Raw genomic sequence first — 26,332 nt, forward strand, 5'->3', positions numbered from 1 at the left:
CCAACCCTTTACCATTAATCAATCCTGTAAAAATGTGTGCTGTGTACCAAGCTGTATATTGAAACTTAACATCCATGATTATCAGACACTTCATATTTATTAGAGGGGAAAAACACAGTACAAAAATGTAAATCCAATTTGATCCAGCCATAATGGAGCGAGATAGTGACCACAGATGTGCACGTTTTCTTTCTAAGGTCAGCAGCCCCCCCAGGTGAGTCGAGCCACGTGGTCAGTCTTCTGTTTGGTGGACTTGATGAAGCCCAGAAACTCGAGCTCGGACACGGCTCGGATGAAACGAGCGCTGGAGAACAGGCTAAGGAGCAAAACGTCATAAATGTGATTCATAATAGAATAAATTCCATCACTAGACGCACATCATCTGCCATTAAACTTCCCTCATAGTAGGAGCTTGTTTGTCCCGATGCAGAGAAGTCCTTACCTCACAATATTAAGTCATGGGAAGAAGAACATGTATGTAAATTAGGAAGGATACTGTTTAACTTCGTCCACTTTGCCGAAACTGTCCGAATCAGGGTTGTTGCCCTCAGCAGCAGAAACGACAGTAGAATAGGCCTGAAAACAAACAAACACATTTCTATCCATGTCAGCACACAGTCCACCCTGGGACAAAGATTGATTTTCGCATCAATAATGTGAAACATCTATCGTTGCGATCGATAAGTTGTCCTCCGAAGAACGAAAAAACAAACTTCCAAAGAGCAAGTTTTAAAGGGCAGAGTTGAAAGGTGGCGTACATCACGAGGCAAAAATGTAACTGTGAAGTAAATCAACACGTACCTCTAGCCAGTCGTAGAGGTTAATCAGCCTGCCACACTCCAGGTGGAGTTTGTACACGACGCAGATATCAGGAGCCGCATTAGAGACGGAGCCGTCCTCAGTTATTAGACTGTTGTTCTGAAGACACAGGGAGGAGTGTATGTGTGTATTTCTCAGCTTAACATCCTTAAAGCAACACCACTTTAACATCACTATATATTTATAAATATTCTTTGCATTCAGGTGCTCGTCATGTGAGGATATTACTATGAGGCGGGTGTACCTGTAGATAATAGTAAGGACTGTTGAGAGCAGCCTGAATGGAGGTGCGTGGTGTTGCGTTGAGGTGGCGTCTCACAGTGGCAGAAGAACTGTAGTAGCAAACTTCATTCAGTGTCTGAGACTCAGGGGTGGGCAGGTGAGTCCTGGGAGGGAGAGAGAGAGAGCTGTCAGCTGAAGAAGAATCTCGAACACATGTAGGTGATTTAATAATATCAACGTGTCTTACTTCACTAAGACGTCAATGAACTCCAGAGCTTCGTTACGCAGAACCTCAAACGGACTCAGCTTCTTGGATCTCCGAGTCTCGTTCATTTCCAGCAGCGTCTAGAATACAACAATAATAATAATAATAACAAATGTGTGAGTCAAAGTATGACAGCACAACAGCAATCAGTGGAGAGGCTGCTCAAAGAAGTGTGGTGGAGAGAATATATCATCATGACAACCTTCTGCAGCTGGAACAGATCAGTTTTCTTTCCAAGATTTTTCACTGGAGATGTGAGACTTTCTTCCACACAGGGAGGAGCTTCAGCAGCTACTGCTGTGAAGAACGAGACAAAAAGAATACAGTACAAAGTAATTATTATTTCATGTTGCATATTCATTACCTTTACAATGCCTATAACAGCTATACAAATAATTATCTAAGAAAAGAGACTACCTGAGGATAGGAATCTATCAGCAGAGACTAATGTCACATGGGTTCTCTTTCACTACTTACTGTCCAGCTGCTTGAGTTTGGCGAGCAGTTCCTCCAGTTGGACCCGAGCGTTCTTCATTTTTTTTGACTTGACAGGCTGCAGAATCTCCAAACACCTCTGCAGCAAAGCAATCAGCTCGTCTTTAGCGAGCATCCTGCAGAGAAGGTTGACAAATGAAAAGTGAAGCATCACTCCGAGAGCCTCACTTCAGTTCGGCCTGATGTTAAATAAAAATACAATTACAATACTATTTTAATGTACATTAATATAAATCTGGCCACCAGGGGGAGCAGTTTTCTTCTAAATATCCTTAAAGATATATCCATCTGTTGGTCAAATGTGTGAATAAGTTGGCAGAACATGCTAGTGCATGACTAGAAATGAGACCTTTGTAACTCTAATATTTTTAATTCTACGTCTTATTTGTTGACTTGCAGGTTGAACATCTGGACTTACTTCAGAAGCTTCATGGCAGACTGGTATTCCTCATTGTCCCAAACATTCTTCTCAAGACATGTTATATGGAGCTCTCTAATCTGTGGCACACAGACACTTCAGTGTTATAGCAAAACAGATTGAACAAAAACGTCTTTCAACACTTGAAAGGCATTCTCTTCTTGCCTGTTTTCCGAGTGGATATCGAGGTAAAGATGTTGTCAGAGTATGGAGACACCTCAGGATGGGATAATAGTGCTTGTGATATTTACGGAGCTCCTTAACCAGCTTCTGACACACGACCTGCAAAGAGAGAAAAAACAAAAAAAGTATGGTCTTCTGCTCACAGGCGTGCACTCAGTATGTCGGATTCTTCAGGTGTAAGGATGAAATAAGGACTGTACCTTTAAGTGAGTGTCGTCCGTCAACAGGTTCAGCTGTTCCTGAGGTTCCTGCTCCTCTACATACCTGAAAAATACAGAAGACTTCAATTAAAGCCTTATTTATAAAAGTGAACCAAGCCATAAAGAATGTGCTTCTTAATCACATTAGGATGGAATTGATGTTAGCAGTTTGCTTACTGCTGTAGCCACATTAAAGCTATATCAAAACAGTTTTTTTGCTTTGCATGTCTGTTGTGTCCATTTGGAAATTTTACATAATTGTAATTAGATGAGAGTAGGGAATTAGAAGCCGCATCGAAACCCATATTCTGTGTGTGTGTGTTGGTGTATACCTTTTGAAAGACGGCAGCTGCCTGATCCTCTCCAAGTCGCTCTGACTTAGCTGCATCACGTTGAGCAGAGCCTCCTTCTTCTTACAGCAGAGCACGCTGAGAGGCTGAGAGTGAAAGTGCTCCAGCAGGGCCAGCTGCTCGAAGACAGAAACACAACATTTGTTCACGACATGTCGGGAAAAACAACCGTCAGTCAAAGAGAGTTACAGGTACAGACACACATAACGCATCGAGTATTTAAACTTCTCTGTACCTGAACGCCCTTGATGAAGTTTCTCACTGAGAAGTCGTGGTAGAGGAAGATGCTGACCAGCACCTGCATCACTTTACCATTGAGCTTGAAGGGGAAGTGTGGGGTCAGGATCAACTGTAAACAAAGACGAGACAAACTAAACAATGAAAATCCTAGGTTTATGTTTAAAAAAACGGTAGAACGGCAAAGTTAAGGCAAATCATACTCATCAAGATAAAATGGCAATAACTCTGAACAAAGATTTGAGTCACAAAAGTGTAAATATTGTTGAACTCAAACCTCCTTAATACAGACTTAATAAAGCTTAGCATATTAGCAACACAAAGCAAAAAGGCTGTTGTTATAGATTACATCATATGACTCAGTTTTTATATCCATCTCCTCCTGTAGATTACTCGACTGAAACATATCATCTTCCGTGATCAACTTTAAAAACCAGGATTAAATCTGAACACACTCTAAAAAAGAATTCATTGTCATCTAACTGGCTGCTTAACATCCTTCTACAACCTCTGATAAATAATAATAATAATAATAATTTATACTTTATTGATCCCGCGAGGAGGGAAATTCGTTTTTTACACTCTGTCTAGTTAACATGCTACACAAACATAGGCTGAAATACACACACATGCACAAACAGGATCCTATGGACATGCACTAATGGAGAGGTCTCAGAGTGAGGGGGCTGCCCACAGCGGGCGCTCCTGAGCTGGTGGGGGGGGGTTAGGTGCCTTGCTCAAGGGCACCTCGGCAGTGCTCAAGAAGTGGACTGGCACCTTTCCAGCTACCAGACCAATTTCTGGACTTGGTCCGTGCCGGGACTTGAGCCGGTGACCCTCCGATTCCCAACCCAAGTCCCTACAGACTGAGCTACTGCCGCCCACAGTCTTCAGTCAGTTAAAGTCTTCAAACAGGAAACTACAAATGAATTTGCCCTTTAAAGAATTACAGTATTCTGCATGTTAAGATGGGCAATATCCAGTATTGTATGATGTGTATATGATTCAAGTTTTCCAGATGTTTATTAAGATGTCACAGTTAGCTGCAGTCATGTGTTCAGATGGGTTTCAGTTTTTGGAGTCAAATTTTGCAACAGCTTTAGTGAGGAGATGAAATTTATGTCGTTCTCTGGGGAGTTTTTAAAAAAAAACCTTAAAGTGCAAATGATTACGACTTAAAATAACAAAGAATTGAGAAACTATTCAGAGTTTATATGATTTTTTTTCTTTGTTGTATTCCTGAAGTTCTGGGTTATATTAAGGATTGTATAGGATATGCAGAAATAAGCTTTGGGCTTCAGCCTGTTCCTGTTTTGGTTGGTCATTGATTGTTTGAATTTTATTGTGTGAAATGTGTAAACATGTGAAGTGTTTATTTGTATCTGTAAGTGGAATATTTAAGTAAAGGATTTTGACTGTTATTTTTTAATGAATGACAAAAATATTCATTCATTCATTCAGTCACTGACCACCATATTCCAAGACCTGTTGATGCAATCCTTCTTCACTCTACTGTATGAGAGAGGGGAACTACCTTGTCTATGACTGTAGCCAGGTGCTGTGTGCAGGACAGAGACTGGAAGAGTTCTATGCACAGCAGAGAGGACACAGAGTGGGGCAGTATGCGCTGGATGGTGCTGGGAGATGTAGCAATACCAAAGATGAACATCAGCGGGAGACGTTGAATGTAGCGGCTGTGGAACAGTGGACATGTTTATTAAGTTCACATTTAAACAGTTGTGGTGATAAAACTTGATAAAAAACAGGTATACTGATGTGATGTGGTTACACTAACACTAACAAAGTGTTTAAGGTAAGCAAAGCTACAAAAGCAGATTTATTTTGGATCTTTATAAATAATAAGCACTAAAACATTGTTTTAAGTGATTTCATGTGGAGAAAATAGAAGAGCTTCTTGTTACCTGCATATGAGAATGAAGTCCTGAAGAACTCTGGGGTTGAAAGCCTCCAAATCTTTGAAAATAATAACAACAGGAGGCTGCTGTGGATCCTCTCTGACTGGAGAGCTACGCTTTTTTCCAGGAGTATCAGAACTGGATTTCTGATAAATCGTGGGAAAAATGTTAGCGCCTTAGGTGTGCCAAATTTGAGATGCACCTACCAGTAAATTGAAAGTAATGCCTCCTAGTTATTTCTTTATCATCACACCTTTGTTTTTGCATTGTACCAATCACAGAGTGTACTGAGCGAGCAGTGCACACTCTTGTGCAGTGGGGTGTTGGCGAGCTCAGCCGCCTCCTCCTCCTCATCATCATCCACAGTCACTGCGGTGCCCATTAACCTCTCCAGGACTCTCTTCATCAAATGCTTCAATGCTGAAATGATAAAGCAGACACTGTAACCTCAAACTGCAACGGAGGTACGGGACAAAATCCTAAAGAAGTGGAACCATTACTACCTATTTATTGGTGTTTAAAAATTTAAAAAAAGAGTCCATTACCACCGCACTCTTTGGCCTGCACAGAGGCCACATGAGGGCTGACAGACTGCTGGAGCAGGTCAGACAGACTCTGGAAGGTCATGTCGTGGTCTGGGACATTTACACCTGTGGAGGAACTGCCACGTTAGTCTCCAAGAAACACTCACAGGCATACCACGACACCGACGAAAGTTTAAAAAAAAAAAAAAAAAAAAAAGAAAAAAAAAAAGGGGGTAGATTCCAACAGTTACATTCTCCTCACCAACGTACCGAGCACAAGGGCCGCCGTGGGGATCTCACTCGCCCTCATCTGTGCTGCCCAGTCACTGTGCTGGCGAGTGAAAGAGCATTTCCTCGTGAAGTCCAGCAAACTGTCCAAGATTTTCCTGTTGAGTTCATCCTGTAAAACCTTACAGACAGCAAAAGCTAAGTGTTAAACACCCTGTTTGTTTCTGAAAATGTAGGGTACGGTTAACCTAATAATAAGTGCAGAGAAAACTGTATTAAACTATTATTTTCGTTTACTAATTGAGGACTTGGTAAAAATATGCAATGTGATTATACAGTTGAGTGAATACAATGTTTATTTTCCAATTTAAGGTTTTTGTGACAGTAGAAAAAGCAATTTGGTTAAGCATTATATACGATGTTAAACCCCATGTGAGAGATTATACAAGCTCATATGGACTAGGTTCAGTTTGATGCCTAAGATGTATAAAGATTTAAAAATACTTTTTTACCTACTGCAATTGCACTTTATAACGACTCCCCTTTAAGTAAGGACAGAAGACATTTAAACTTTTAAACTTTAGCCTGAGTTGCATATATCATATATCAAACTGTATTGTGGGCTCATGTTTTTTTGTATGGGTGGGATATCTATGTATATATGTGTTGTGTGTTTGTATGTATATATGTGTTGTGTTGTGTTGTGTGTTTGTATGTATATATGTGTTGTGTTGTGTTGTGTGTTTGTATGTATATATGTGTTGTGTTGTGTTGTGTTGTGTTGTGTTGTGTGTTTGTATGTATGCTGGGATGAATAAAGCATATCTTATCTTTATCTTAATATAGACAAACTGTTGACACTTATTAGAGATGTTCCCCATTGTCAAACTATCTTCTCATTTAAAGTTCTGACAGAAATTATGGTATAACATCTGCTCTTACCTCTGTATCTGCTTTAATCTGGTCCCATAACTCTTGGCAGAGTTTAAATCTGGTTTCTCTGTGTTCAGCTCCATCACAACCATGGAGGAAATAATCCTCTGTTGAGAAATTACCTCCAAACATGAGAGTCATTTACGACACAGAAGTTATTTGAATACTCGATTACCAGGCAGTCACATTTAAAATCACTCACCCAAACCCGGTGTCTTCTTCTTCTTCTTAGCGCTTGGCTTAAAAACGAAACAGCCCTGAAAGAATGATAGTTTTAAGCTACAGTGCCAGTGACCGTAAAAGTAAACAAAGAATTGACACCTTGATGATTCTATGTTGTGAAGTTTTATGAAATAAAACATCGTGTCTGAATATTACCTTCGACACGGATGAAGTAGACATCAGAGTATTGACGGGATCAATCGGCTGATATATATATTGTGGATATCTCGTCAATGAACTAAGTTACTCACTGTTTAAAAGGTAAAATATGTGTTAAAAAATGTTTTTGTGTTGTCCTTACGAAGTGGCTACAACTTCCCGCCAAAGTGACGTTTACGGAAGAGGGTGTGTTCAGCTGCGAAATGGTCCCGCGGGTTTAATGTTCATAGCTTAGTAAACCAAGATAACCGAGCAAATGAACTGAACTGACGTGCAAGTCCAAACCACAAATAAAGAGCGACAACAGTGTTACAAAACCCCACGCCCCTTAAGTTCAGTGGTCATTTATTAATTTAGTTTAAAGTTGGATATATGAAACATTGGTGGTCTTGAACGCCCCTCTCTCGTTTACAACACCACCGTTTTCCACCAGTTTGATGGTTTCCCCTCCGTGGCCTCTCTGCAGCTGAAAAGTTCCTCCTGTAAAGTTGAACATCCAGAAATGTGGAGCATGCTCTCTAAACTCATTCTTTAGTATTGATTGTAACACAATAAAAACTATGTAATTAAGGCAGCGTAGAAACAAAGATATTAGCTTTAATAACCGTATTCTTTTTATGTGATTCGTCTTGTTATATATTTTTAGTCTTTTGTTACTGTATACTTTTGATTGTCTAAAAATGAAACAGCTGCTCAAGTGATTTTTTTTATTTTAAAATTAATTTTGTCCAATAAATGTATAATTGTGGGTACAGGTTGAATAATTTCAATTGCTTTGCTCTAAAGTTCTGTCATAAATTCAGCAGGTATGAAGACAGGTTAACCATTGAATCTGTAATATCCATACAAAAATGTACTTAATCTTAACTGTGTATTTGTAACTGCATCAGGTTGGAGCGTAATGTATAAATCTAGGAAGCCTAGAAAAAATGTAATGTGACCTAAAAGATATGCAACAAACACACACACACACACACACAAAAAGATCTGCAGACAACACTTTACAAAAAGAACCAGTAACAGTTTATTGAACACTTTGTGGAAGACATGTAAATATTACAGATAGGTCTACTAGTGTTGAAAAAGGATAAAATAAATACAAACAGAACTTGAAATCCCATAGGGATATATAAAAACATTTTTCTTTAAAAGTCTCCATTTAGCAAAAGAAAAAAACATCTTCAGTACTAAGCATAAATACAAACATGTTTCTAAAATCTATGCCCTATAGGTTACCTGGTTATTATAACTAACATACATACTTAAAATCATCCAAGACAGTTTTTCATAAAGTACAAAATAGGCCATTTTATTGTTAACCGTGACTGTTACTTTTATCAGTTGGAAATCTGATGCATTAACAAACCATTCTGCAGCATAACATCTCAAATCCTGAGTGAGATTGAGTTGAACACAAAATGTTGGGCTATGATCCGCTATAAAGCCACTTTTTTATTATGACCGTGGGCTTCATGTATTGTAGCTGCTTTAGCAAAAGATCAGCACCTTCTGAAAGTGTTTTGTCCATGACAATCTTGACATTGCTAACTGATGTAAGATTAAGGGGATTTCTGAACTCTACAAGGTTTTCGTAGCCTCTAAACTCATGACTTATTCTACTTCTCATTGTAGATCTCTGTTTGTGTGTTTGGTGTCTTTTGGACGGCAGTTCAGCACTTGGTTTGTCATTTAATTTGCGTTTGGAAGAGTTGGTTGACTCTGAGGTTTCCAAGAACTTAAGGAATGAGTCCTCAAGCCCAAGAGGCTTGAAAGCACCTTGATTAACCCCTTCATCAGGTTGTTCTTGGGCTGTAGGTGTACCAGGATTTGAGTTCTCTCTTGAACTGTTAACAGTCGTACGATTTCTTAGAGACTGGATCCTCTCTGGACAAGCTGGTGTAGGACGTGCCGGTTTCCTGGGACGGCCTCTTTTAATGCCACCATCTGTCCCGGTGGAAGCTTGAGATTCTGCACTATCGTCGTTTGACAGCTTGCTGTCTTCTTGGCCTATTCTATCCACGAGCTCATCTGATTTCTGGTCACTTGATTTTTCTGCGTCTTCTGGCTCTGTCTCCTCAGAAGAGGAGGTTGATGCGCCCTCAGATTTGTTTGTATCCTTGAATCTGGAACGGGAGTACTTTTTACAATAAATGAACTGGCTCCTCTGATCTTCAATGTATCTTTCTGTGAGGCCATGTGTGGTGTAATGCTTGAATATACTTCTCTCTGCCCGCTCAACAGCATCGCAGCCTATTATCATGCATGGGTACTGCAGGGAAAACTTCTTGATGCACATGGCTGATGCGTCCTCGTGGGATTTTAGTTTAGGCTTCCCAAAATGAGTCCAGTGTTCAATGGACTTCACATCTTTCTTTTTAGTGTTTTTCTTCTTCCCTTTGAATTTGCTCTCCACATTCTCTTTCCCATTAACTCCTGGAAAGAGCCCTGCTGATTTCGTCCGTCTTCCGTCACTTGCTTTAGGATCATAAACGTATTCATGCTTTTTTATGAGGTGACGGAGGAGGTTTGATTTTGTAGTGTAGACACGGTCGCATCCCATATACTCGCACTTGAAAGTTTGATCAACTGAGCCGCTCTCAGAGATAGCTATCTCCTTGTGAAAATTCTTTATGTGCTCCACATACTTTTCCACTGAGTCAAAGGGGAGAGCACACTCCGGCCGATCACAGTTGAAAGTCCCTATGGTCATGCTGGCCATCATAGAGGTGGCTTTATCACGGGTAAACTTGTGGAGTAAGAGGTAATGCTGGATTAACCTTGTGATTCCAATGAACACCCTTGAACAGTCTTTCACCTGACACCTGACCTCATCATCTTTGCTTATGCTCTGATGGCTTGCCTGTCCATTTTCAACACTAGTCGTTTCAGTTTCAGCTTCAGCTTCAACTTCAGGTTTGCTAGCAGGCAGAGATGCCTGATGCATGGCCCTGTAATGCAAAATCAAATTTTGCTGAATAGTGAATGCAGCAGTGCATCCTTCATGAACACAGCGATATGGTCTATATGGGCTGAAAGCGTCTACATCACACATTTGGAGGCTCAACCTTTTCTGATGTTTCTGTTTTCTCTGGGATTCATCCTTCGTTGGCGTGTTTTTAGAGCTGCCGGGTTTTTCTGGGGAGGATGAAGCTGATGCAGAAGCGGGGCTGGACTTTGGCTCTTTTTCTTTGCTTAATGCTGCGTCTGATCGCCCTTGGTGCTCTTTTGCTTTCCCAACCGGACTGAGTTTCATTTTTAAAGTGGATTTCTTTTTCACATTTGGACTCTTGTTTACAACAGCCACTCTCTGTCGATCAGGGGACTTTTCAAGAACAGAGGGTGCCACCTCACCAATCAACCGCTCAGATAAAAAGCTTTCAGGTGATGGTAGTCTTGTAACAGTCGATACTTCTGGTGTGAAACCCTGTTTAACTGCATTTTCTGGTGAAGTGAGCTGAGTAACTTCTAGATTGTTCTCATTGTCGGTTTGAGTAGCAATTGCAATGTCAAGTGGTTCCTGTTTAATTGCAAGTAATATTGGTACTGCAGATTGTGTAGTGTTACTGTTATTGGCATTACTGGTTGCACTGCTTACTAACACGTTGTCTTTGTTAAGTCTAAAAGCACGCCTGTTACGAGCACTGATCTTTAGCTTCTGCATTTCTACCTTTGACAATCGATGGACTTTTTCATAGTGAATTCTCAAACCTGTTGTTCTCGTGAATGTTTTGGGGCAAATCTGACAGGGATAAGGCGACAGTTTAGATGGGGTTCTTTTAAGTTCTTCTATCATCTCATTTGTGTAATCATGCATTCTACACAAGTGTTTAAACAATGCCTCCTTAGTCATGAATGAGTACTCACAGTCATCTTGGTCACACTTGAAAGGCTTGGGCACCTTTTCAGAGGGCTTGTCATCACTCTTACCAAGTATTTTTCTTTTTTCAACATCAGGGGCTGCTTTGCTATGACTGATATTTTGTTCTAATAACAGAGCGTTCCGCATCTTCTCTTGTGCAGCCTCAATCAAATCAAGCCTTTGAAAGGCATGTGAAATTTCCATCAAGTGATCTTCTTGATAAGGTGCAGCAAGAGCTGGGTTTGCCAACTCTCCTGCCTTCTCTGGCTGGGTTTCAGGGGTAACAGTTAAGGAGTTTGAATAATCCATTATGTTTGTGTATTGTGGCTCTTGTTTCAATGCCATGGGTGAAGACAAAGTGGTCAAGCTACACGATTCCTGTGAGAAATCCCCATTTGCCACGTTGAATATTGCTCCATTAGTGTCAGGGACATGGGGGTCATTGAGAAAATCAAGGAAAGATGTTGGCAGTTCAGCCGTAAGATCGATTTCGTCTACGGGCCTGCACTGTGAGCGTTTAGACAAGTGACCTCCGAGAGACTTGGTGCTCGTGAACTCTCTGAAGCACCTCCTACAGATGACCTTACCATCCTTAATGATTGCCGGCCATTTCGTTCGTTTGCTCAACCTACTGCGTTTGCCCTTTTGCACGTCAGGTTCACCAGCCTTATCATCTGAGACGTTATCCTCACAGTCAGCATTTGGACATTCCTCATCTAAAGAGAAATCTCCTTGAGTGACACTTTGGGGGCTGAGCATGCCATCTACCGAGTTGTCCATCTGTTCATAACCAGGAGTGGACATATTCTCAGTTTTAACTATTTCATTTCTCACTTTCAATGGAAGTTGGGCCTCTGGGCTCAGGGATTTCATGGGAATATCAACCGAAGAACCTTGAGTAAGACAAGAGTTTTCACTTTGAGCATATGGAGTGTGGTAGCTTCCTTCAGGCAGGCTGTCAATTGTTGAGATACTGTTTCCATTATCCAACTGGTTTGTCAAATTTGTATTAGCTTTTCTGTCTCCACTGCCCTCTGGATTTATTACTCCATACTGTTGCCCTCCATTATGCATTTGCCCTCCATTGTCAAGCATCAGAGAACTGGACACGTACTGTGACATCAAACTTGAATCCGAAGGCCCATGTGACATGGTAGAACCGTGCATAGCTGCCATTGAATGATCTCTATCAGGTGGCGGGGGCACTGTGTTCTGATAAGGGTCTGGCTGCCAATTAGGATAGCCCCGAGAGGGGAACTCATTCATGTTGAAGGCCTCTGGATAACAGTTGTTCATGGGAGGTGAAGACCATGACTGGGACATGTCGGCCTGCATCATTCCACTTGGATTATTTTGGCTTCCCCACGATGGGTACAGTGTTGGGTTCACCATTGGAGTGATAGGCACAGGCTCCATTGATCCAGCATAACACTGAGCTGGCGAGCTTGAACATCCCGTTTGGTAATCCATTTGCTGCATCCCAGGTTTGTTGCATAGTATTCCTGGCTGATTTGGAGACCTATTCCCCAGGTTCTGACGCTGACTTGGTGAAGCCAGCCCACTTGGTGCCTTTTTTGCAGTAATTCTGGCCACCTTGTTATATTTCTTTGCCAATTTCCAGTCCTCAAATATTTCAGGGTGTTGCTTCTTCACATGCCTGGATAGACTTTTGTTTGTACTGTATGCCCTTGTACACTCACTATAAGGGCAGCAATGCAGGTTCTCCTCATTGCCAGCAGTCACAGCAGGTGTGCTCGAAGGATAGCCTTGCAGTGAAGAAGGGATTTCTGTCTTTATATGACTTGGAGAAATGATTGGCGGATTCACGTTTTTAAATTCATTGCACTGAACATTATTAAGCCCTTCTCTCTGATGACTTGCTGCAGGATTTGTTGAAATGTGTACAGGGTACACTGGAGGGTTTTCACTTTGCCCAGCCTCATTAGGGGGCACATGGGGAGGCTCTGGTGCTGGGTTCACCTCAGCTGCTGGAGTGGGGTTTGTTAAAGGAGTATAGCATTTCTCTGGTTCTTGGATTTCTGGCTCTCCTTCAGAACTCATCATGCTTTCAATCGAGTGTTTAACTTTCTGAGAAACTGCGTCTATAGCAACCTCAGGAGATGTACATGGTGATGTGTTTGCATTTGCCACCTCCTTCATATATACATCTGTCTTTATACTTTCAGGGCTGACAACTGCAGAACTTGGGTTTTCTCTAAGTGGGGGGCTCTGGAGTGGTGCCTCTACTCTTGGAGTGACAGGAGGATTTTGATTACTGATAGGCAAACAGTTTGCACCATTTGTACTATGAATCTGTTGGTGAGACAAGAATTGAGACTGCGAGTAGAATATTTTGCCACAGTTATCTGTTTGGCAGGTGTATGTAAGGTAGTGCTGTGCCTCGTGATCGTACAACAGGTAGGCCTCACTGAAAACTTGGCCACAGTTGGGGAACATACACTGGGCCTTAAACTCAGAATGTATTTTTCTATGCATTAGAAGCTCAGAATTGGAGTTAAAGTTGGCTTTGCAATCCAACTGTATACAGATGTACGGCTTGCTACCACAGTGCATCTGCAAGTGATCATTCAGATGTCTGACATTGACAAACTGCCGCCTGCAATACTGACACACCACTTTCTGCTTTTGTATCTCTAAAAATCTCATGGCTTCCTCGTCATCCTTGTGAGATCTGACGTGAGCCATGAGGTTACGGAAAAACTTGAAAGCCTTTGAACAATTTTTGACCGGACAGAAACAGTCTTGACTAATGTTTGTGTCAGATGTTGTTTGTTCTATTTTAACAGGTGTTGCCAATTGTTCAGTAACTTGAGATTCCATTTTAACAGGACTAATACTCATCTTCGCAGCAACTTTAGGACTTTTTGACGGACTTTTAGGGGACTGAGGTGGTTTGGTTACCTTCCTAGCTGCTTTCATTGCTGCTAGTCTCTCTTTGCACGATTGCTTTACATGTGATGCTACATGTGGCTCTAAAACCTCCCTACTTTCAAAACTGTCAGCACAAATTGGACAGAGATACACTCCATCTTTGAAATGCTTCTGTGCGTGGCGAACAATTCTGTGACCCAAGAATTCTTTGTCGCACAAAACACAATACTGCATGTAAGCTCGCCAATTTCTGAAACGAGCAGACACAAAACCCTGCTCCCGAAGTTTCTTCGCCTCTCTGTTTTTTTCTCTTTCATCTGTGATTTCATTGAGTTCATTTGTAGTGGTTAACAGAAAATCCTCCAAGTCTCTGTATTCAGGGAGTTTGCCGATTGCACTTTCCACCTCCTGTTCGTCCGTGTCGTTGAGTGTGTCTATAGATGACACAATAGCTGCCTCCTCTCCCATTAGTGCCAAGCAGTTGCGTTTCAGTGTTTTCCAGTCCCAGAACTCTGGATCAAAAGGCCACTGTGTCTTCAAGGCCAGCAGTAACTCACATCGTAAAGAATTGGGCACTGGTAGACTCCCATCCTCCTCAGGCTTTTGGTCTGGTTCATTGTATAGTGACTCTACGGCATAATACGAGTCAATGGTAGGCTGTAGGAGGAACTCAGTAAGCTGGCATGCACGTTTCACTTCGAGATCTGTTGGCAAGAGGCAGGAAATAGTCTTGCAGATAGTAGACTTGCTATCCTTATGGTCACTGGAGGTCATTTTCAAAGCTTGAATGCACATTTCCACACACACTGGAAGTCCCACCTCTCCAAGCTGCAGAAATAACAAAGAAAATTAAAGCCATGGTTTTTCATTTTGAAGTCCTTTAAACAGATGCGGTATCCTATGAGTTATTCCAAGTGTGTATGGTTATATGTAATTGTTTTATTTATAAGCTACAAAAACTTAAGACTTTTTTCCTTACCTCATTTTGGATGACTTTGATGAGAAACAGAATATGACAGACACTTCTGCAGAGAAGAGCCATCTCTTTGCTGTGTCCAAGGAATGCATCAGCCGAAGACTCCAACCGCATTAGTAGCTTACTCCAGAACAGTGTGAGCTCCCTGCAAAACAACAAACACACGTATTAAAAAATTGCTACTCATCATTTTTTATTACTTGTTCTTTTTTGTTAAGATAAAAGTATTTTGATGAAACATTCTGTCCATACATTTTCATAATCAACATGAAATATCCATCACAAGATCTTACTACCCAAGAAGACATCACTACATGTTTTTAAACGTATAAGGGTCAAATCCACGCATCTAAAAACTAAAAAATATTGAATGTTTGGTAGCTTTAAAGGAAAAACTGTCGCATATGTCACATATACATATTAATCGTTACAAAAACTGAAAAAGGTAGATCACAAGTAATAAACATATGTAAAAGTTTTAAAAAGATTGTAACTTGAGAAAATAACCCTTGCATTAAAAATGGTAAGTACAGTAATACACATTTAGCTTATTATTTCACAGCTGTCCTCTCTTCCTTCAAGTACAGAGGCATTAAGAGACTCCAATCTTAAATTCACACATTTGCAATCCTGCTCAACAATGAGGTTACCTTCGTGCATATTCATTAGAGAGATTTCATCAGGTTGCATAATACAATTATTCAATGACTACTGAATTCCTGGGGTTGATTTTGGAAGAGGTCTTGGAGGATCTGTCTGAAACAAAGTGCAACACTTACCAGGCACAGTAGACATCCCCTTGGAGAAGCTGACGCTTGAGAAAGGCAGAACATACGCAGAGAGCTCCTTTCTCGTCTCCCTCTGACTCCAAGTTGCAGATCATTTCAAGAGCATCTTTACAGTCTATTGATGCGATCTAACAGGCAGAGAGCGAGAGAGAGAGAGAGAGAGAGAGAGAGAGAGAGAGAGAGAGAGAGGGAGAGAGAAACAGTACGTCAGGAAATGAACACACAATTATCTGGTTATTTACCAACACTGTTTGAGATTGTGATTACAAGAATTTGTTCAATTCAATTTCAGTTCAAAACAAAATCATGTTTACTGTATTAGATTACTTTTCCTCAAGATGTTATACAAAAATACAAAGTCAAAAACTAAAAACTTCTGTTGGATGATTGGGAGTTTTTTTTTTCTAATTCAAAGATTTAAAATCAGAAAAAAGTAGTTTTTTTTAACAGCAGGGCACTTTTTAAAAATGTAACATGCTAAAGGACTATGTGTGTTAAAAAAACAAAACACTGCTGTCATGTTTGATCTCTTACCTCCTCCATTAGCTGCTCCTGACTTTTTGTCATACAGATGCAAAGCAAGTAAGTCTGCTTAAAGTTTCCTTTTCCTTCATATCCCGGATACTCGGAGCACATCTTTGCGAGGACAGCAGCTTTATCAGCTCTGTCCACTTTGATAAGATGCTTGATCCTCATGTTGAGAAGCGTGGGGCCTTCCAACTCAAGATACTCATGAACTAAGAAAAACAAATAGAGAGAGAGAGAAGAACACAGAGACAAAATGTTAGAAAACTACATACAAAAGGGAATGCAGACAATAAAATGTACAAAGAAATATATAATTTAGTGCAAATGCAACTTTTAAAATTAGCATGGGGCAAAAAACCTTGTTCGGGTTGAGGAGTCTGATTGGACAGGATGCTGCTTAACGTGGTGTTGGACCAGACGCCATCTTGCTGCGCCAGAACTGAGAGCTGGTAAAGCTGCGTGCTCCCGCTGTCTTGCAAAAGGCTGTGTGCCGACTGCAACAGACATCAATCAATGTAACTATAAAACTACAAATAAAAGGAGTCCGCCTCAAATGTTAGACATGCCAGAGACTAAAATAACAAGGTTACTGCAGTGGTTTTGTGCCATTTTGCAATGGTTAACAGATGATGTTTTAGAAAGAGTACCAAAAGATCAAATTTTTTTTTTCCAATGATGATCTAAACACATTGTAATAATGATACAACTTTTCATTTCTTATCAGTGCAAAGGCAAGCCTCTCCTAACAGCCGGGGGGATACTGACCTTCATGGAGGACTGAAACTCCTCCCATAAGGCAATAGGGACATGCTGGGGCAGTAAGAGCAGCAGCTCTGCACAGCTCCTGTGGATACAACACAGTCATTTGTTAAAGCCACATTTAGGTCAAGGATGGACAACACTTCAGGTAATAAGAGGAACCATGTGCGTATTGCTGTTCAAATAATGCAATGTGAAGTCAGTAGTCACACGGCTCAATACAAGTTTTTCAAAGTTGACCTTCTTTTACGTGTGGAAGTAATTTAAAAAAAATCTGATAATCAGTCAATAAGATCACTACTGAAGTTTCATCTTTCAATGTCAGGATAACTGTCTTGGATTCTCTGCGTGTGGTGTTTGCACTGAACCGACCTCTGCATGCAAAGTATACTATTTAGCTCGTCCCAAATATGTCAGAGCTCCCCAAGAGGTAGCCTACATTTCTATTCTGTACTCGTGCCTCAAGGACTCTGCCTCCATAACTACATCAAGAGCACTTAGTGGAACTAGCTGAGCAGATACTTGATACTGTTTTTTTTTTTTTTAATGTAAACGTCCTTTTAGGAATCAAATCTGTGTTTGTTTTATTTTCAAGTCAAATATTATGCATCTTTCATGGAATCATATATACAGAGATCACACACTTCTCGAACTGTAAAGTCAATCCATGTTGTGTCAAATGTTATGTGGACATCCAAAACATGTGTAGATGTTTTTCTGCTGTTGCCGCTGAGACTCGATGAAGATGATTCTCCAAACAGTCTGGGTAAAACATGTTAGAGGTCTTCCTTTTCTAGCCCAACATGTTTCAGTCCTGTTCAACATGAGTCTGGTTCTGCTCGAGGTTTCTGTCTGTTAAAAGAACGTTTTTCCCTCGTCACTGGTACTTACTAAATGTGGCCTGGTGTTTTGCTCATTGTGGATTCATATTGGATCTCTGTGAATAATATAACAACGAGTTTGGACTAAACCTCGTTTGTGTCTTGAGACAACATTTGTTATGAATTGGTGCTAAACAAAAATTGATTAACCAAAAACATTTAACTCGTTACACCTCCCCATTTCTACTACGTATTTATTATTACAAGTTTATTATTCGACCAACTTTCCAGTTGACCTTAGTTTTGATTCAATGAATGAATTACTTCTTTAAAGAACTTTAATCTGGTTAACATTCTTTTAATTTCCACACAATCACATACACATCTGCTCTCTTACTACACACACACTTGCCTGCCACGCCTCTTTCTGTCTCTATCCTCCTGCATGTCTCTAAACGTATGATGGCAGGACGAACAGGTAAGTGAAAGAGAGCGCAAGTGGAAGTTGTCTTCTACATAAATCGAATGAAGATGGTGGTCATGCTATCTGAAGGATTAAAATATGAATAAAACCTGCTAAATGGGTCACCAAATATGCCTTGGCAGCCTTTATTAAACCATGGCGGCCTGCCAAAACAAAGTCAACGTGCAGGAAACACTGCAGAGTTTCTACTCACAGTGCTAACTTTTCAAGTAGGAGTGGCACGTTTTCACATTCAGAGGAGAGACAGGAGGCGGCCTGCGCAAAGCTGACGATAGCCACAGTGTAGACCTCCAGCAAAGGCAGTGGATCCTCATCAGTTTTCCAACGGCCAGCATGCTCCACAAGGACCTGGCAAACAAAGAAACACGACAGTGAGATGAACCCATTGAACACCGAGTTGTTTCTTTTCAGAATCATAAAAAACAGTCTGAAGCAAACTGCTGACCCAGCAGGTCCTGGCATGGGATAAGTTCTTTAAAAAAGTTTGTTAGAGCAAACAAAATGTTTATAAACAATGATATTGTTCTGTGTATGCTAAAACAATTAATTCATTAAGCGAATGACGAAATTCAGAACATTCTCTTTTTATCTAATTTTGAGGATTGTCAGTTTTTCTTTTTCTTATATCTTCAGTAATGGGTTTTTTCCTTGTGTGTTTAATGCAAGTCCCTTAATACAGTACTGGTAAAATATGTGAGATGTCATATTTGAATGGCTCAATCTTTTCTGAAACATTGTATATCTAAAACTAACAAACAGAAGAACAATTATTACAAGTTAAGATTTGAGCTTTTTCAGGTTTCCATCACATCACTCTCTCGGTCCTGTTTTTATTATCAGTCAATGTGTGTGTGATAAATCATTTTTTGCACTGCTGTTGGTTCAAATTATATTAAAGGAACCTAAAACTATTTATGAAGGACTTTTAGTCGCTTTTTCCCCGTTGTAACAATTGTTAAACAAAAACTAAGTTATGAACCGAGCCGTGACTCCTGGGGAACATTAAACCCTCTTGGTGAAGGAAAATAATAAAGACAAGTAAAGTGGAACTTCTACAAATATATACAAATAAAATATTTAAAATTAAATCTTATATTTTCATAATTAAATATGTATTTCTATCTAAGCACAGTGCACCAGAGCAGTGGTGGAGTTGTAATTACATGATGGTAAATGCTGTTAAATAACCCCGATCACTTTATAAAAAAAACAAACTTTAGTCTTAAATCGAAAAAGACAAAATAAACATGTTAAAGTTAGAAATGAATCAGTCTAAATATAAAGATGGGGTGGCAATTAACAATGAAAAATAGTCAAACTTTGAGTTCTGGACCATAAAGTACATCATTAATTATTACATGAAGAACAATATTAACAGCATAACAAATTACCTGAGATGAAAAAAATATTGTATTAATATTAATTATGTTTTGATAAACTTTATACATAATTCAAGCAATATGTAGAGACCTGATACAAGAAAGCAACAATGTGCGGAAAAAAGTAATTTTTAATCCTCCATCTTTTTTTTTTTTTTTTTTTTTACAGAGAAGTAAGAAGAAGTAAGCATCGCCTCCATCTCTGAAAAGTTCCCCCGTTACTTCAGCAGTATATCCATGCACTCTCATTTCATCCTGCCGGCTTACTTTCATGAGATCATCCTCCATTAAGACTTCCCTGCACACAGTCGCCCCCTTTTTTTTCCACAAATAACTTTTTTTTCTTGGATTCATTCCTCCCAGCCGAGGCTCAAACTAACTAACCCCCGCTCTCTCGTAGAGATGATAGTAGTACTAGTGTCAGCAAAATGTTAGATCAGCGGATATCTCGCTTGATATTTACGTGGTCAGGGCAAATTAATGAGCAGGATGTGTAATGGAGTCAGTGACCACAGCCACACTTTCCCTTTTTTAAATCACAGCTGCAGGCTGCTTTAACACTGACATCAGTTTAACATCTTCTGCTGATGCCGACTGTATGACTGTAATAAACATCTTCGCTTATATATGAAACTGAATTAATTAGTTCACAAGGCCTGGGCTAGCACCTTTGGAAAAAAAATCATTGATCTTTACGTTTCGAAAAAAAAGAGCTCAACAAAAGTAACCATTTTCTGCACAAGGTTTAAACGTGACGACCTGCAGAGATGCAATGTTATAACATCGTAACTATATTTTATACGGGGGGTAGAAACTTGTAATTGCGTGCATATATATCTAATCGCCATGTGAAATCTCGCTAACGTAGGTATCCATTTTTTGCACAGCATGACCACTGCACAGGACAGGGGGACCCTGCATACCAGCTAGCAGCATTCATCTGCTATTAGCTATCTGGCCTGGAAAATACCAATAAGGCGTGCACAGCGCGCACACACTGATGGGACTTATCGCCGCATGGATAGTCAGACTTTGCAAATAAGTTCACGACACAGACAAACACGATGAAAAGAATAGCTAAAAACAACACATGAGTTTTTTTCCCCCATCTTGAAATACCAGGCTGCTAGCTGGGGAGCTAACCCCTTAGCTACATTGTTGTAGCAAACGTAGACGCGCATCCTCGGCCAGGAAGCCAGAGGGGCTGCAGGCTGCTGCCCGGGATGAGCAGCAGGAGAGAAGGCTAACCTGGCAAAACTCCTGGCAGAAATGCAGAGAGGCTTCCAACGGAGACTGTGAGCTCTCTTTCAAAGCTGTGGTCAAACCCTGGAAGCGCCCTCGGAGCTCCTCGATAGCTTTCCGTGTGTCATATTCCTTCTCTGTCTCCCCCTCCGCCATCTTCACAACAATCACGACCGCGTACGCACAGATGTTACGCTGCCAGACTCGCACACGCACGCGCACGCAGAGGGGGGAAGGGAGAACACAAAGTGGCCCCAAACACACACTCACACACACACACACACCCCTGATGTCAACAAAGCATCCATGACCTTACAGTGACACAAAATCATCCTCTGCACACAGGCTGGACGTGAACTCACGGATTCCTGGATTTCCCCCGAACACCTCATGATGTGTCGATCTGTGTCCAACAGACAGTGAGCATCAGTGAAAAACAAAACAGCCTCAAACATCTAGAAAAACTTCCGACATTTACCCAAGTTATAATCAAACTCTAGGACGAACAGGACAAGATATTCCAGTCTGTCTTGTAACTACAGAGTGGTCGTGATAAAAAAAGTTGTTATTGCGTGACTATAACTATATTTAAGTAATGTTCCTCTTGCTTTTATGTCGACTTGATGTCTTATATTATCCTCAATGTGAAAAAATCAAATCTTAGAGCTAAACAGCTCATTTGTTCAATTTACAAAGAATCAAACAAGCAATCATTATAAAATATTATTTTCATTTTGATACAATAAAGGTAGGCCTTTTTGACACGTCAACATCCATTGTTGGAAAAAGGTCAACATTACCAGAGATTTCCCCCAACAAGCACAAAGTCTTGTTAAAGACAGCTACAGTAGTTTGTTGATGTCTTGACATGTATATTTTGTGGTTGCCAGTTCTAATTTGAAAACAAGGTGTTTGATGCCCCAAGCAACTCTGCCACTACTGATGTCCAAAGACAATTTGCTTCTGACAAAAAGGCACACTCAATCACTCACACACCACAGATACCATGTATTTCACTACAAGACACATGAATGAAACTGGAAAATCTGGATGAGATTTTATTGCTTTTCAATCTACATTGTTTTAAACACATCTATCCATGCAAAAATGTGGGCTAATAAATACAAATCACAGACACTTGCCAACACAAGAGTTTACATTTGAAAACAGAGAATAGCATGTGTACGTGAACAGAAGCATCATTTGTTGCCGAGCTGAGTGCTGCAGGGTTGTCTCCACTTCCCAGCTGTCATATCTTATGGAAGTAGCAGGTGCTGCAGTGGCATTCTGTGTGGTTTCTCACCTTTATGCCAAACACCTCGGTCTGAAAGAGAAACAGATGAGGAAGAAGAAAGCAGAGTGACAACGGTATTAACTAAGTCTCATTGATTTACAGCATGAAATGAAAGTTCACTTGAAGCAGTTGCTTTTGCCTTTATTGATAGGACAGCGTACGAGAGACAGGAAATGTGGCGAGGAGAGAAAGGGTAGACATACATCAAAGGACAGAGGCTGGGAGTCTCAACTATTGTAGAAGTTTCAGCAGAAACTTCACTTTTTACCTTTTATTTAGGGCTTTTATGCCTTTATTTGAGGGACAGTGGATAGAGAAGGGAATAGGGGAGAGAGGTGGGAATAACATTCATGGAAAGAGCCGAGGGTCGGAGTCGAACCCTGGCTGCACGCATTGATGACTGTGCTCTCTGTACGTGGGGCTCATGGCCTAACCGCTAGGTCATCTGGGACCCCAGAAATGGCACTTTTCAATGACCATAACTCATAGATATCTAAGTAGAGACTTCTTTCAACTTATCTGATCATAAATAAATGTCCAAAAATAAAGCAGGCCTCATGTACAGAGGTTACGGATCGCGATGCACTGGGTGCGAGTTTGACTCCTGGTCCTGATGCTATTTGGTGTACAACCTTCTCTCTCTCTCTCTCTCCACATATCCCGTCTCTCTCAAGCTGTCATATCAATTAAAGTCCAATAAGCCCCAAAAGTAACCTTAAAGAAAACATAATTGTTATATTTTCACAGTGGGCACATTTGGAAATATTTTATTGAACTTGCAAGTTTGTGTAGCTTTCAATACACATAATTTCTTCCAGTCCAATTAAATTATTTTATTTTTATTTTAAGTTCAAAGATGTGTTTCCTCCTTTGTATCCTTTAAAATAAAAGTGTCAGACAGAAACCACTGGTGGAGAGAAGAGTGTCCAGCCAGACTTTGACCGAGTATGTAGTAAAAGATTTACTTTAGACTGACTTCAGTTTAAGTAGATACGCTATTTATAGATACGTTTTCCAGACTTGTCTTTTGTGTGCATCCTTACCTCATAGCTGTGCTTGGCCACACAGCATGTTGCCTCTGAGGTGATATTCTTCGGGACCAACATCGTCTTCATGGCCCCGAGAGGTGTTGGGTACGCTCTGGAGAAGCAGCAGCCCATGCACTGATAGAGGGGACGAGTAGAGGAGAAAACATTGTTCCTCTTAAGCGTGCACTCCTCACAGCCCACTGAAGAAGAGATCACAGAAGTATTACATTTAGAATCAGATAGTACCCATCATGGACAGCTTGGGATGCAGAGTCAGTATGATCAAATCTTACTGTTTGATAGGTCATTGTTGGGGTAAGAATCAGCTACGTAAAGAAGGAAAGACATCAGAAGTAGACAGAGTCCGGAGGATTTCACTGAACCCATCATAGTTGAAGCAGTCACCTGATAACACAGAGACAAAGAGATAACCGTCAATCAAACATCCGTCGAATCATAAACATGCAGGAAGATAGAGATAGAGAATGTTACCATGTTCAGAAAATGTTTTCTGTCTTCTCTTTCTCTGTGCAGGGTGGCTTTTTACTGATGAATTCTGCTTCCCTGCCGGTCGATTTTATACCTCATGTGCTGCGGGCAGACTGTGACCCCTTCCTGGAGTAAGTGAAACCTATCAACCTTATCAACGATCTCACTGACTCACTGGCCACTTTGCAACCTTTCCCATAATCCCTTCAAAGCACAAAACAGTAAGAACAAACAGTGGAAACATACTTCAATCATCCTTCCATCCTGACTATGGACGCTGCTTTAATCCCTGGATTTCTGTTACTTAGTAACTGGAGGTTATTATTATTATTATTTGTCATGTCACAGCAAAGAGAGGGTCAATAGGTTATTTTTCACATTGTGATTAAGTAGCCACGGGCCGCCAGTTGATGATCCCTGTTCTACATGGTGCCTTTACAAATAAAATGCAATTAAGTTAACAAAAAAATCTAGTATTGATCTCTTGATATTTTATTTCTTGACTGTTCCCCTCAGACAAAACAATCAAACTGTTCTGTTCTATGGTTACATTTCATATTTTGGACTTTTTTCTTCTGTGGGAAAGTTGTGATGGTTACTTTTATTTTGAAATATCAATAGATTTAAATCATTAAATTAAACAAAAGAAAAAACACTATTCATAATGAAATACATTATAAATAAATGCAGTTAAATGTTGGATACTGTACATATTTTTATCAAGTCTTATAACACTTAGTGGTGAAATACAACAGATTTAGTTTTTTTTAATTCATCATCATACCTTTGAGCTCTTTACTGGGATGCTGTGATTTGTCATGTTAGCTTTATTAACAACATATTTCTTAAACAAACATCATTTTTTACAGTAAATTGGACTCTACATTATTACAAAATCAGAACACGTATTTGGGGTTTATTCTCTTAACCCGTATTTCGACAAAAAAGCTGACTGTACATTAAGGCATCATTGACTGAATCGATGGAAGAAGTTATCAATAAATGCAGACATGTTTGATAGTTGTCATCTGTCCGCCCACAAACAGCCCAAATGTCAAGGATGAATATGAATGCAGTTTGTACTTCGTCTGCCTGTTTACTTAAGCCCACGTCCTGTGTCCTTGGTTGTGCTGGTGATAAATCCTCGGCCTAAGACTTGAAATTCAACCCTGTGGATGAATAGATTTTAAAACAACGGGATATTTAAAGCCTTTTTTTATGCTTTAATACGTTTTTACTTTCTTCTCAAAACGTTGGCATTGTAAACCATACAAGTAGTGCTAATCATGGCTCCTGGATTGTGTGCTATTATTTAGGCTATGAAACATGTAATTTATTGACATTAGACAACATGTCCTCTGATGGTAATATTGAGTAAACAGGCTTAATTATGCTTTTTCAAAACGACATTTAAAGTATCAAAACATGATTGAAAAATATGAATTGTTTAAATTGATGTGATGTGATTATCAACCATCAAACTAAACTTGTATTTTTCTTTATTCTCTTCCTGTTTTTTCTCCTCACATTGTTTCATATCTGCTCCGATTTTGTCTCATCACTCATCATCTAGCACATCTTGTCAATAAATGCATAAAATGGCTCAAATAGTGTCTTTAAAAAAGGATAAGAAGTTTTATCATACCTCATAAGACCTCATGCTTATTTGGTTGTGATTTGTAAATAAGATCAGCTGTGGCTTTTTGCAGCAGTGACTAAAATCACTGATTGAAACCATTATAGAGCTGAATGATGAGTGATGAGTGAGTTAGAGAGTGATGCTGAGTTTCAGATGTTGTGAGATGTTGAACTACGGAGATGAAGAAAGCCCCAGGTCTGGAGTAAACTGTGTAGTCTACATGGTCATGCTTGAAGAAACACGAGTCAGATATGTTGTCAGAGGCCCCGCTGGGTAAACATTGTCCCTGTTTCTGTAGCGGAGAGAGCATAGGAGACACAGTGAAGCTGACCGGCTCTGTTTGAGTCTGGCTGAAGGCCAAGCTGCTCTACGTGGATAACTTCAATTCTAAAATCACAAATGTTATTGATTCCATTGCTCCCATTAAGGTGAAGGTTGTCTCTGGTAAGAAAAAATCTCCATGGAGAAATTCGACACTGGTAAGAAACGGAAAAAGAGATTGTCCAAAAGCTGAACGCAGGTGGCGTAAAACTAATCTCCAGATTCATTATAACCTACATAGAGACTTCATGTTTAGAATTCACAACTGAGGAATGCAAGGCAATCTTTCTTCTCTGACATCATCACCAGAAACAATAATAATGCTTGTGCCCTGTTTGCTACTGTGGACAGGCTAACAAAACCAATCCTGTGTCAATAGCATCTGAATTTCATTCTACCAGGGCCTGTAATACATTTTCCACCTTCTTTACTGAAAAAATCCAGAAAATTAGACAAACTGTCAGTAACTCAACATCAGGATCAGGATATGTGCTGTGTCCATTTAAAACCAACTTAAGCACCATGACACAATTTAATCTAGTCAACCTTAAAAACCTGGAGGACATTATACAACAATTAAATTCCTCCTCCTGCTGTCTTGATATTCTGCAAACAGTTTTTTTCAAAAAAGTCTCCGAAGTCATGGCTCCAGATCTGTTCCA

General features: G+C 40.1%; 3 protein-coding genes across 4 annotated transcripts; all 3 read right to left on the reverse strand.

Annotated features, from left to right (window-relative positions):
• Positions 1-75: 75 nt before the first annotated feature.
• On the reverse strand, positions 76-7,361 carry orc3 (origin recognition complex, subunit 3). Of its 2 annotated transcripts, none has more exons than XM_061062854.1 (20): positions 7,169-7,361; positions 6,993-7,047; positions 6,800-6,897; positions 5,900-6,038; positions 5,651-5,755; positions 5,359-5,525; positions 5,112-5,251; positions 4,724-4,883; positions 3,188-3,301; positions 2,935-3,068; positions 2,603-2,666; positions 2,385-2,501; positions 2,220-2,299; positions 1,784-1,917; positions 1,509-1,600; positions 1,289-1,386; positions 1,064-1,205; positions 802-918; positions 497-576; positions 76-304 (listed from the first exon to the last, which is right to left on the reverse strand). In XM_061062854.1, the coding sequence occupies exons 1-20, from the start codon at positions 7,190-7,192 to the stop codon at positions 199-201; spliced, it is 2,166 nt and encodes a 721-aa protein (XP_060918837.1). In that variant the 5' UTR covers positions 7,193-7,361; the 3' UTR covers positions 76-198. The 2 variants fall into 2 exon arrangements, with proteins under 2 accessions (XP_060918837.1, XP_060918836.1); XM_061062853.1 differs by having other exon boundaries at positions 1,509-1,603; positions 7,169-7,360.
• An 810-nt stretch (positions 7,362-8,171) lies between these two features.
• On the reverse strand, positions 8,172-21,070 carry znf292a (zinc finger protein 292a). The gene is made up of 8 exons (XM_061062474.1): positions 20,906-21,070; positions 18,472-18,626; positions 16,980-17,058; positions 16,573-16,708; positions 16,221-16,423; positions 15,678-15,814; positions 14,902-15,043; positions 8,172-14,750 (listed from the first exon to the last, which is right to left on the reverse strand). The coding sequence occupies exons 1-8, from the start codon at positions 21,053-21,055 to the stop codon at positions 8,598-8,600; spliced, it is 7,155 nt and encodes a 2,384-aa protein (XP_060918457.1). The 5' UTR covers positions 21,056-21,070; the 3' UTR covers positions 8,172-8,597.
• An 874-nt stretch (positions 21,071-21,944) lies between these two features.
• Positions 21,945-24,424, reverse strand: cga (glycoprotein hormones, alpha polypeptide). The gene is made up of 4 exons (XM_061063240.1): positions 23,714-24,424; positions 23,515-23,626; positions 23,237-23,421; positions 21,945-22,223 (listed from the first exon to the last, which is right to left on the reverse strand). Exons 1-4 carry the CDS (start codon positions 23,714-23,716, stop codon positions 22,149-22,151), a joined length of 375 nt encoding a protein of 124 aa, XP_060919223.1. The 5' UTR covers positions 23,717-24,424; the 3' UTR covers positions 21,945-22,148.
• Between the last annotated feature and the right edge of the window lie 1,908 nt (positions 24,425-26,332).

Source organism: Labrus mixtus, chromosome 18, assembly GCF_963584025.1.
Source record: "Labrus mixtus chromosome 18, fLabMix1.1, whole genome shotgun sequence".
NCBI classification, from domain to species: domain Eukaryota; kingdom Metazoa; phylum Chordata; class Actinopteri; order Labriformes; family Labridae; genus Labrus; species Labrus mixtus.

What these genes read in the sequence shown, in the direction of transcription:
- znf292a (XM_061062474.1), bottom strand. Translation starts at nt 21,055, where the DNA reads ATGGCGGAGGGGGAGACAGAGAAGGAATATGACACACGGAAAGCTATC. An exon ending in GACTCCTCAACCCGAACAAG is followed by an intron (nt 16,424 to 16,572) that starts GTTTTTTGCCCC and finishes TGTTTTTCTTAG; the next exon opens with TTCATGAGTATCTTGAGTTG. An exon ending in GGGGATGTCTACTGTGCCTG is followed by an intron (nt 15,044 to 15,677) that starts GTAAGTGTTGCA and finishes GTTGTTTTGCAG; the next exon opens with GGAGCTCACACTGTTCTGGA.
- orc3 (XM_061062853.1), bottom strand. Translation starts at nt 7,192, where the DNA reads ATGTCTACTTCATCCGTGTCGAAG. An exon ending in CTACTTCATCCGTGTCGAAG is followed by an intron (nt 7,048 to 7,168) that starts GTAATATTCAGA and finishes TCATTCTTTCAG; the next exon opens with GGCTGTTTCGTTTTTAAGCC. An exon ending in GCAGGCCAAAGAGTGCGGTG is followed by an intron (nt 5,526 to 5,650) that starts GTAATGGACTCT and finishes TTATCATTTCAG; the next exon opens with CATTGAAGCATTTGATGAAG.
- cga (XM_061063240.1), bottom strand. An exon ending in CAACAATGACCTATCAAACA is followed by an intron (nt 23,422 to 23,514) that starts GTAAGATTTGAT and finishes TCTCTTCTTCAG; the next exon opens with TGGGCTGTGAGGAGTGCACG. An exon ending in TGGCCAAGCACAGCTATGAG is followed by an intron (nt 22,224 to 23,236) that starts GTAAGGATGCAC and finishes TTTCTCTTTCAG; the next exon opens with ACCGAGGTGTTTGGCATAAA.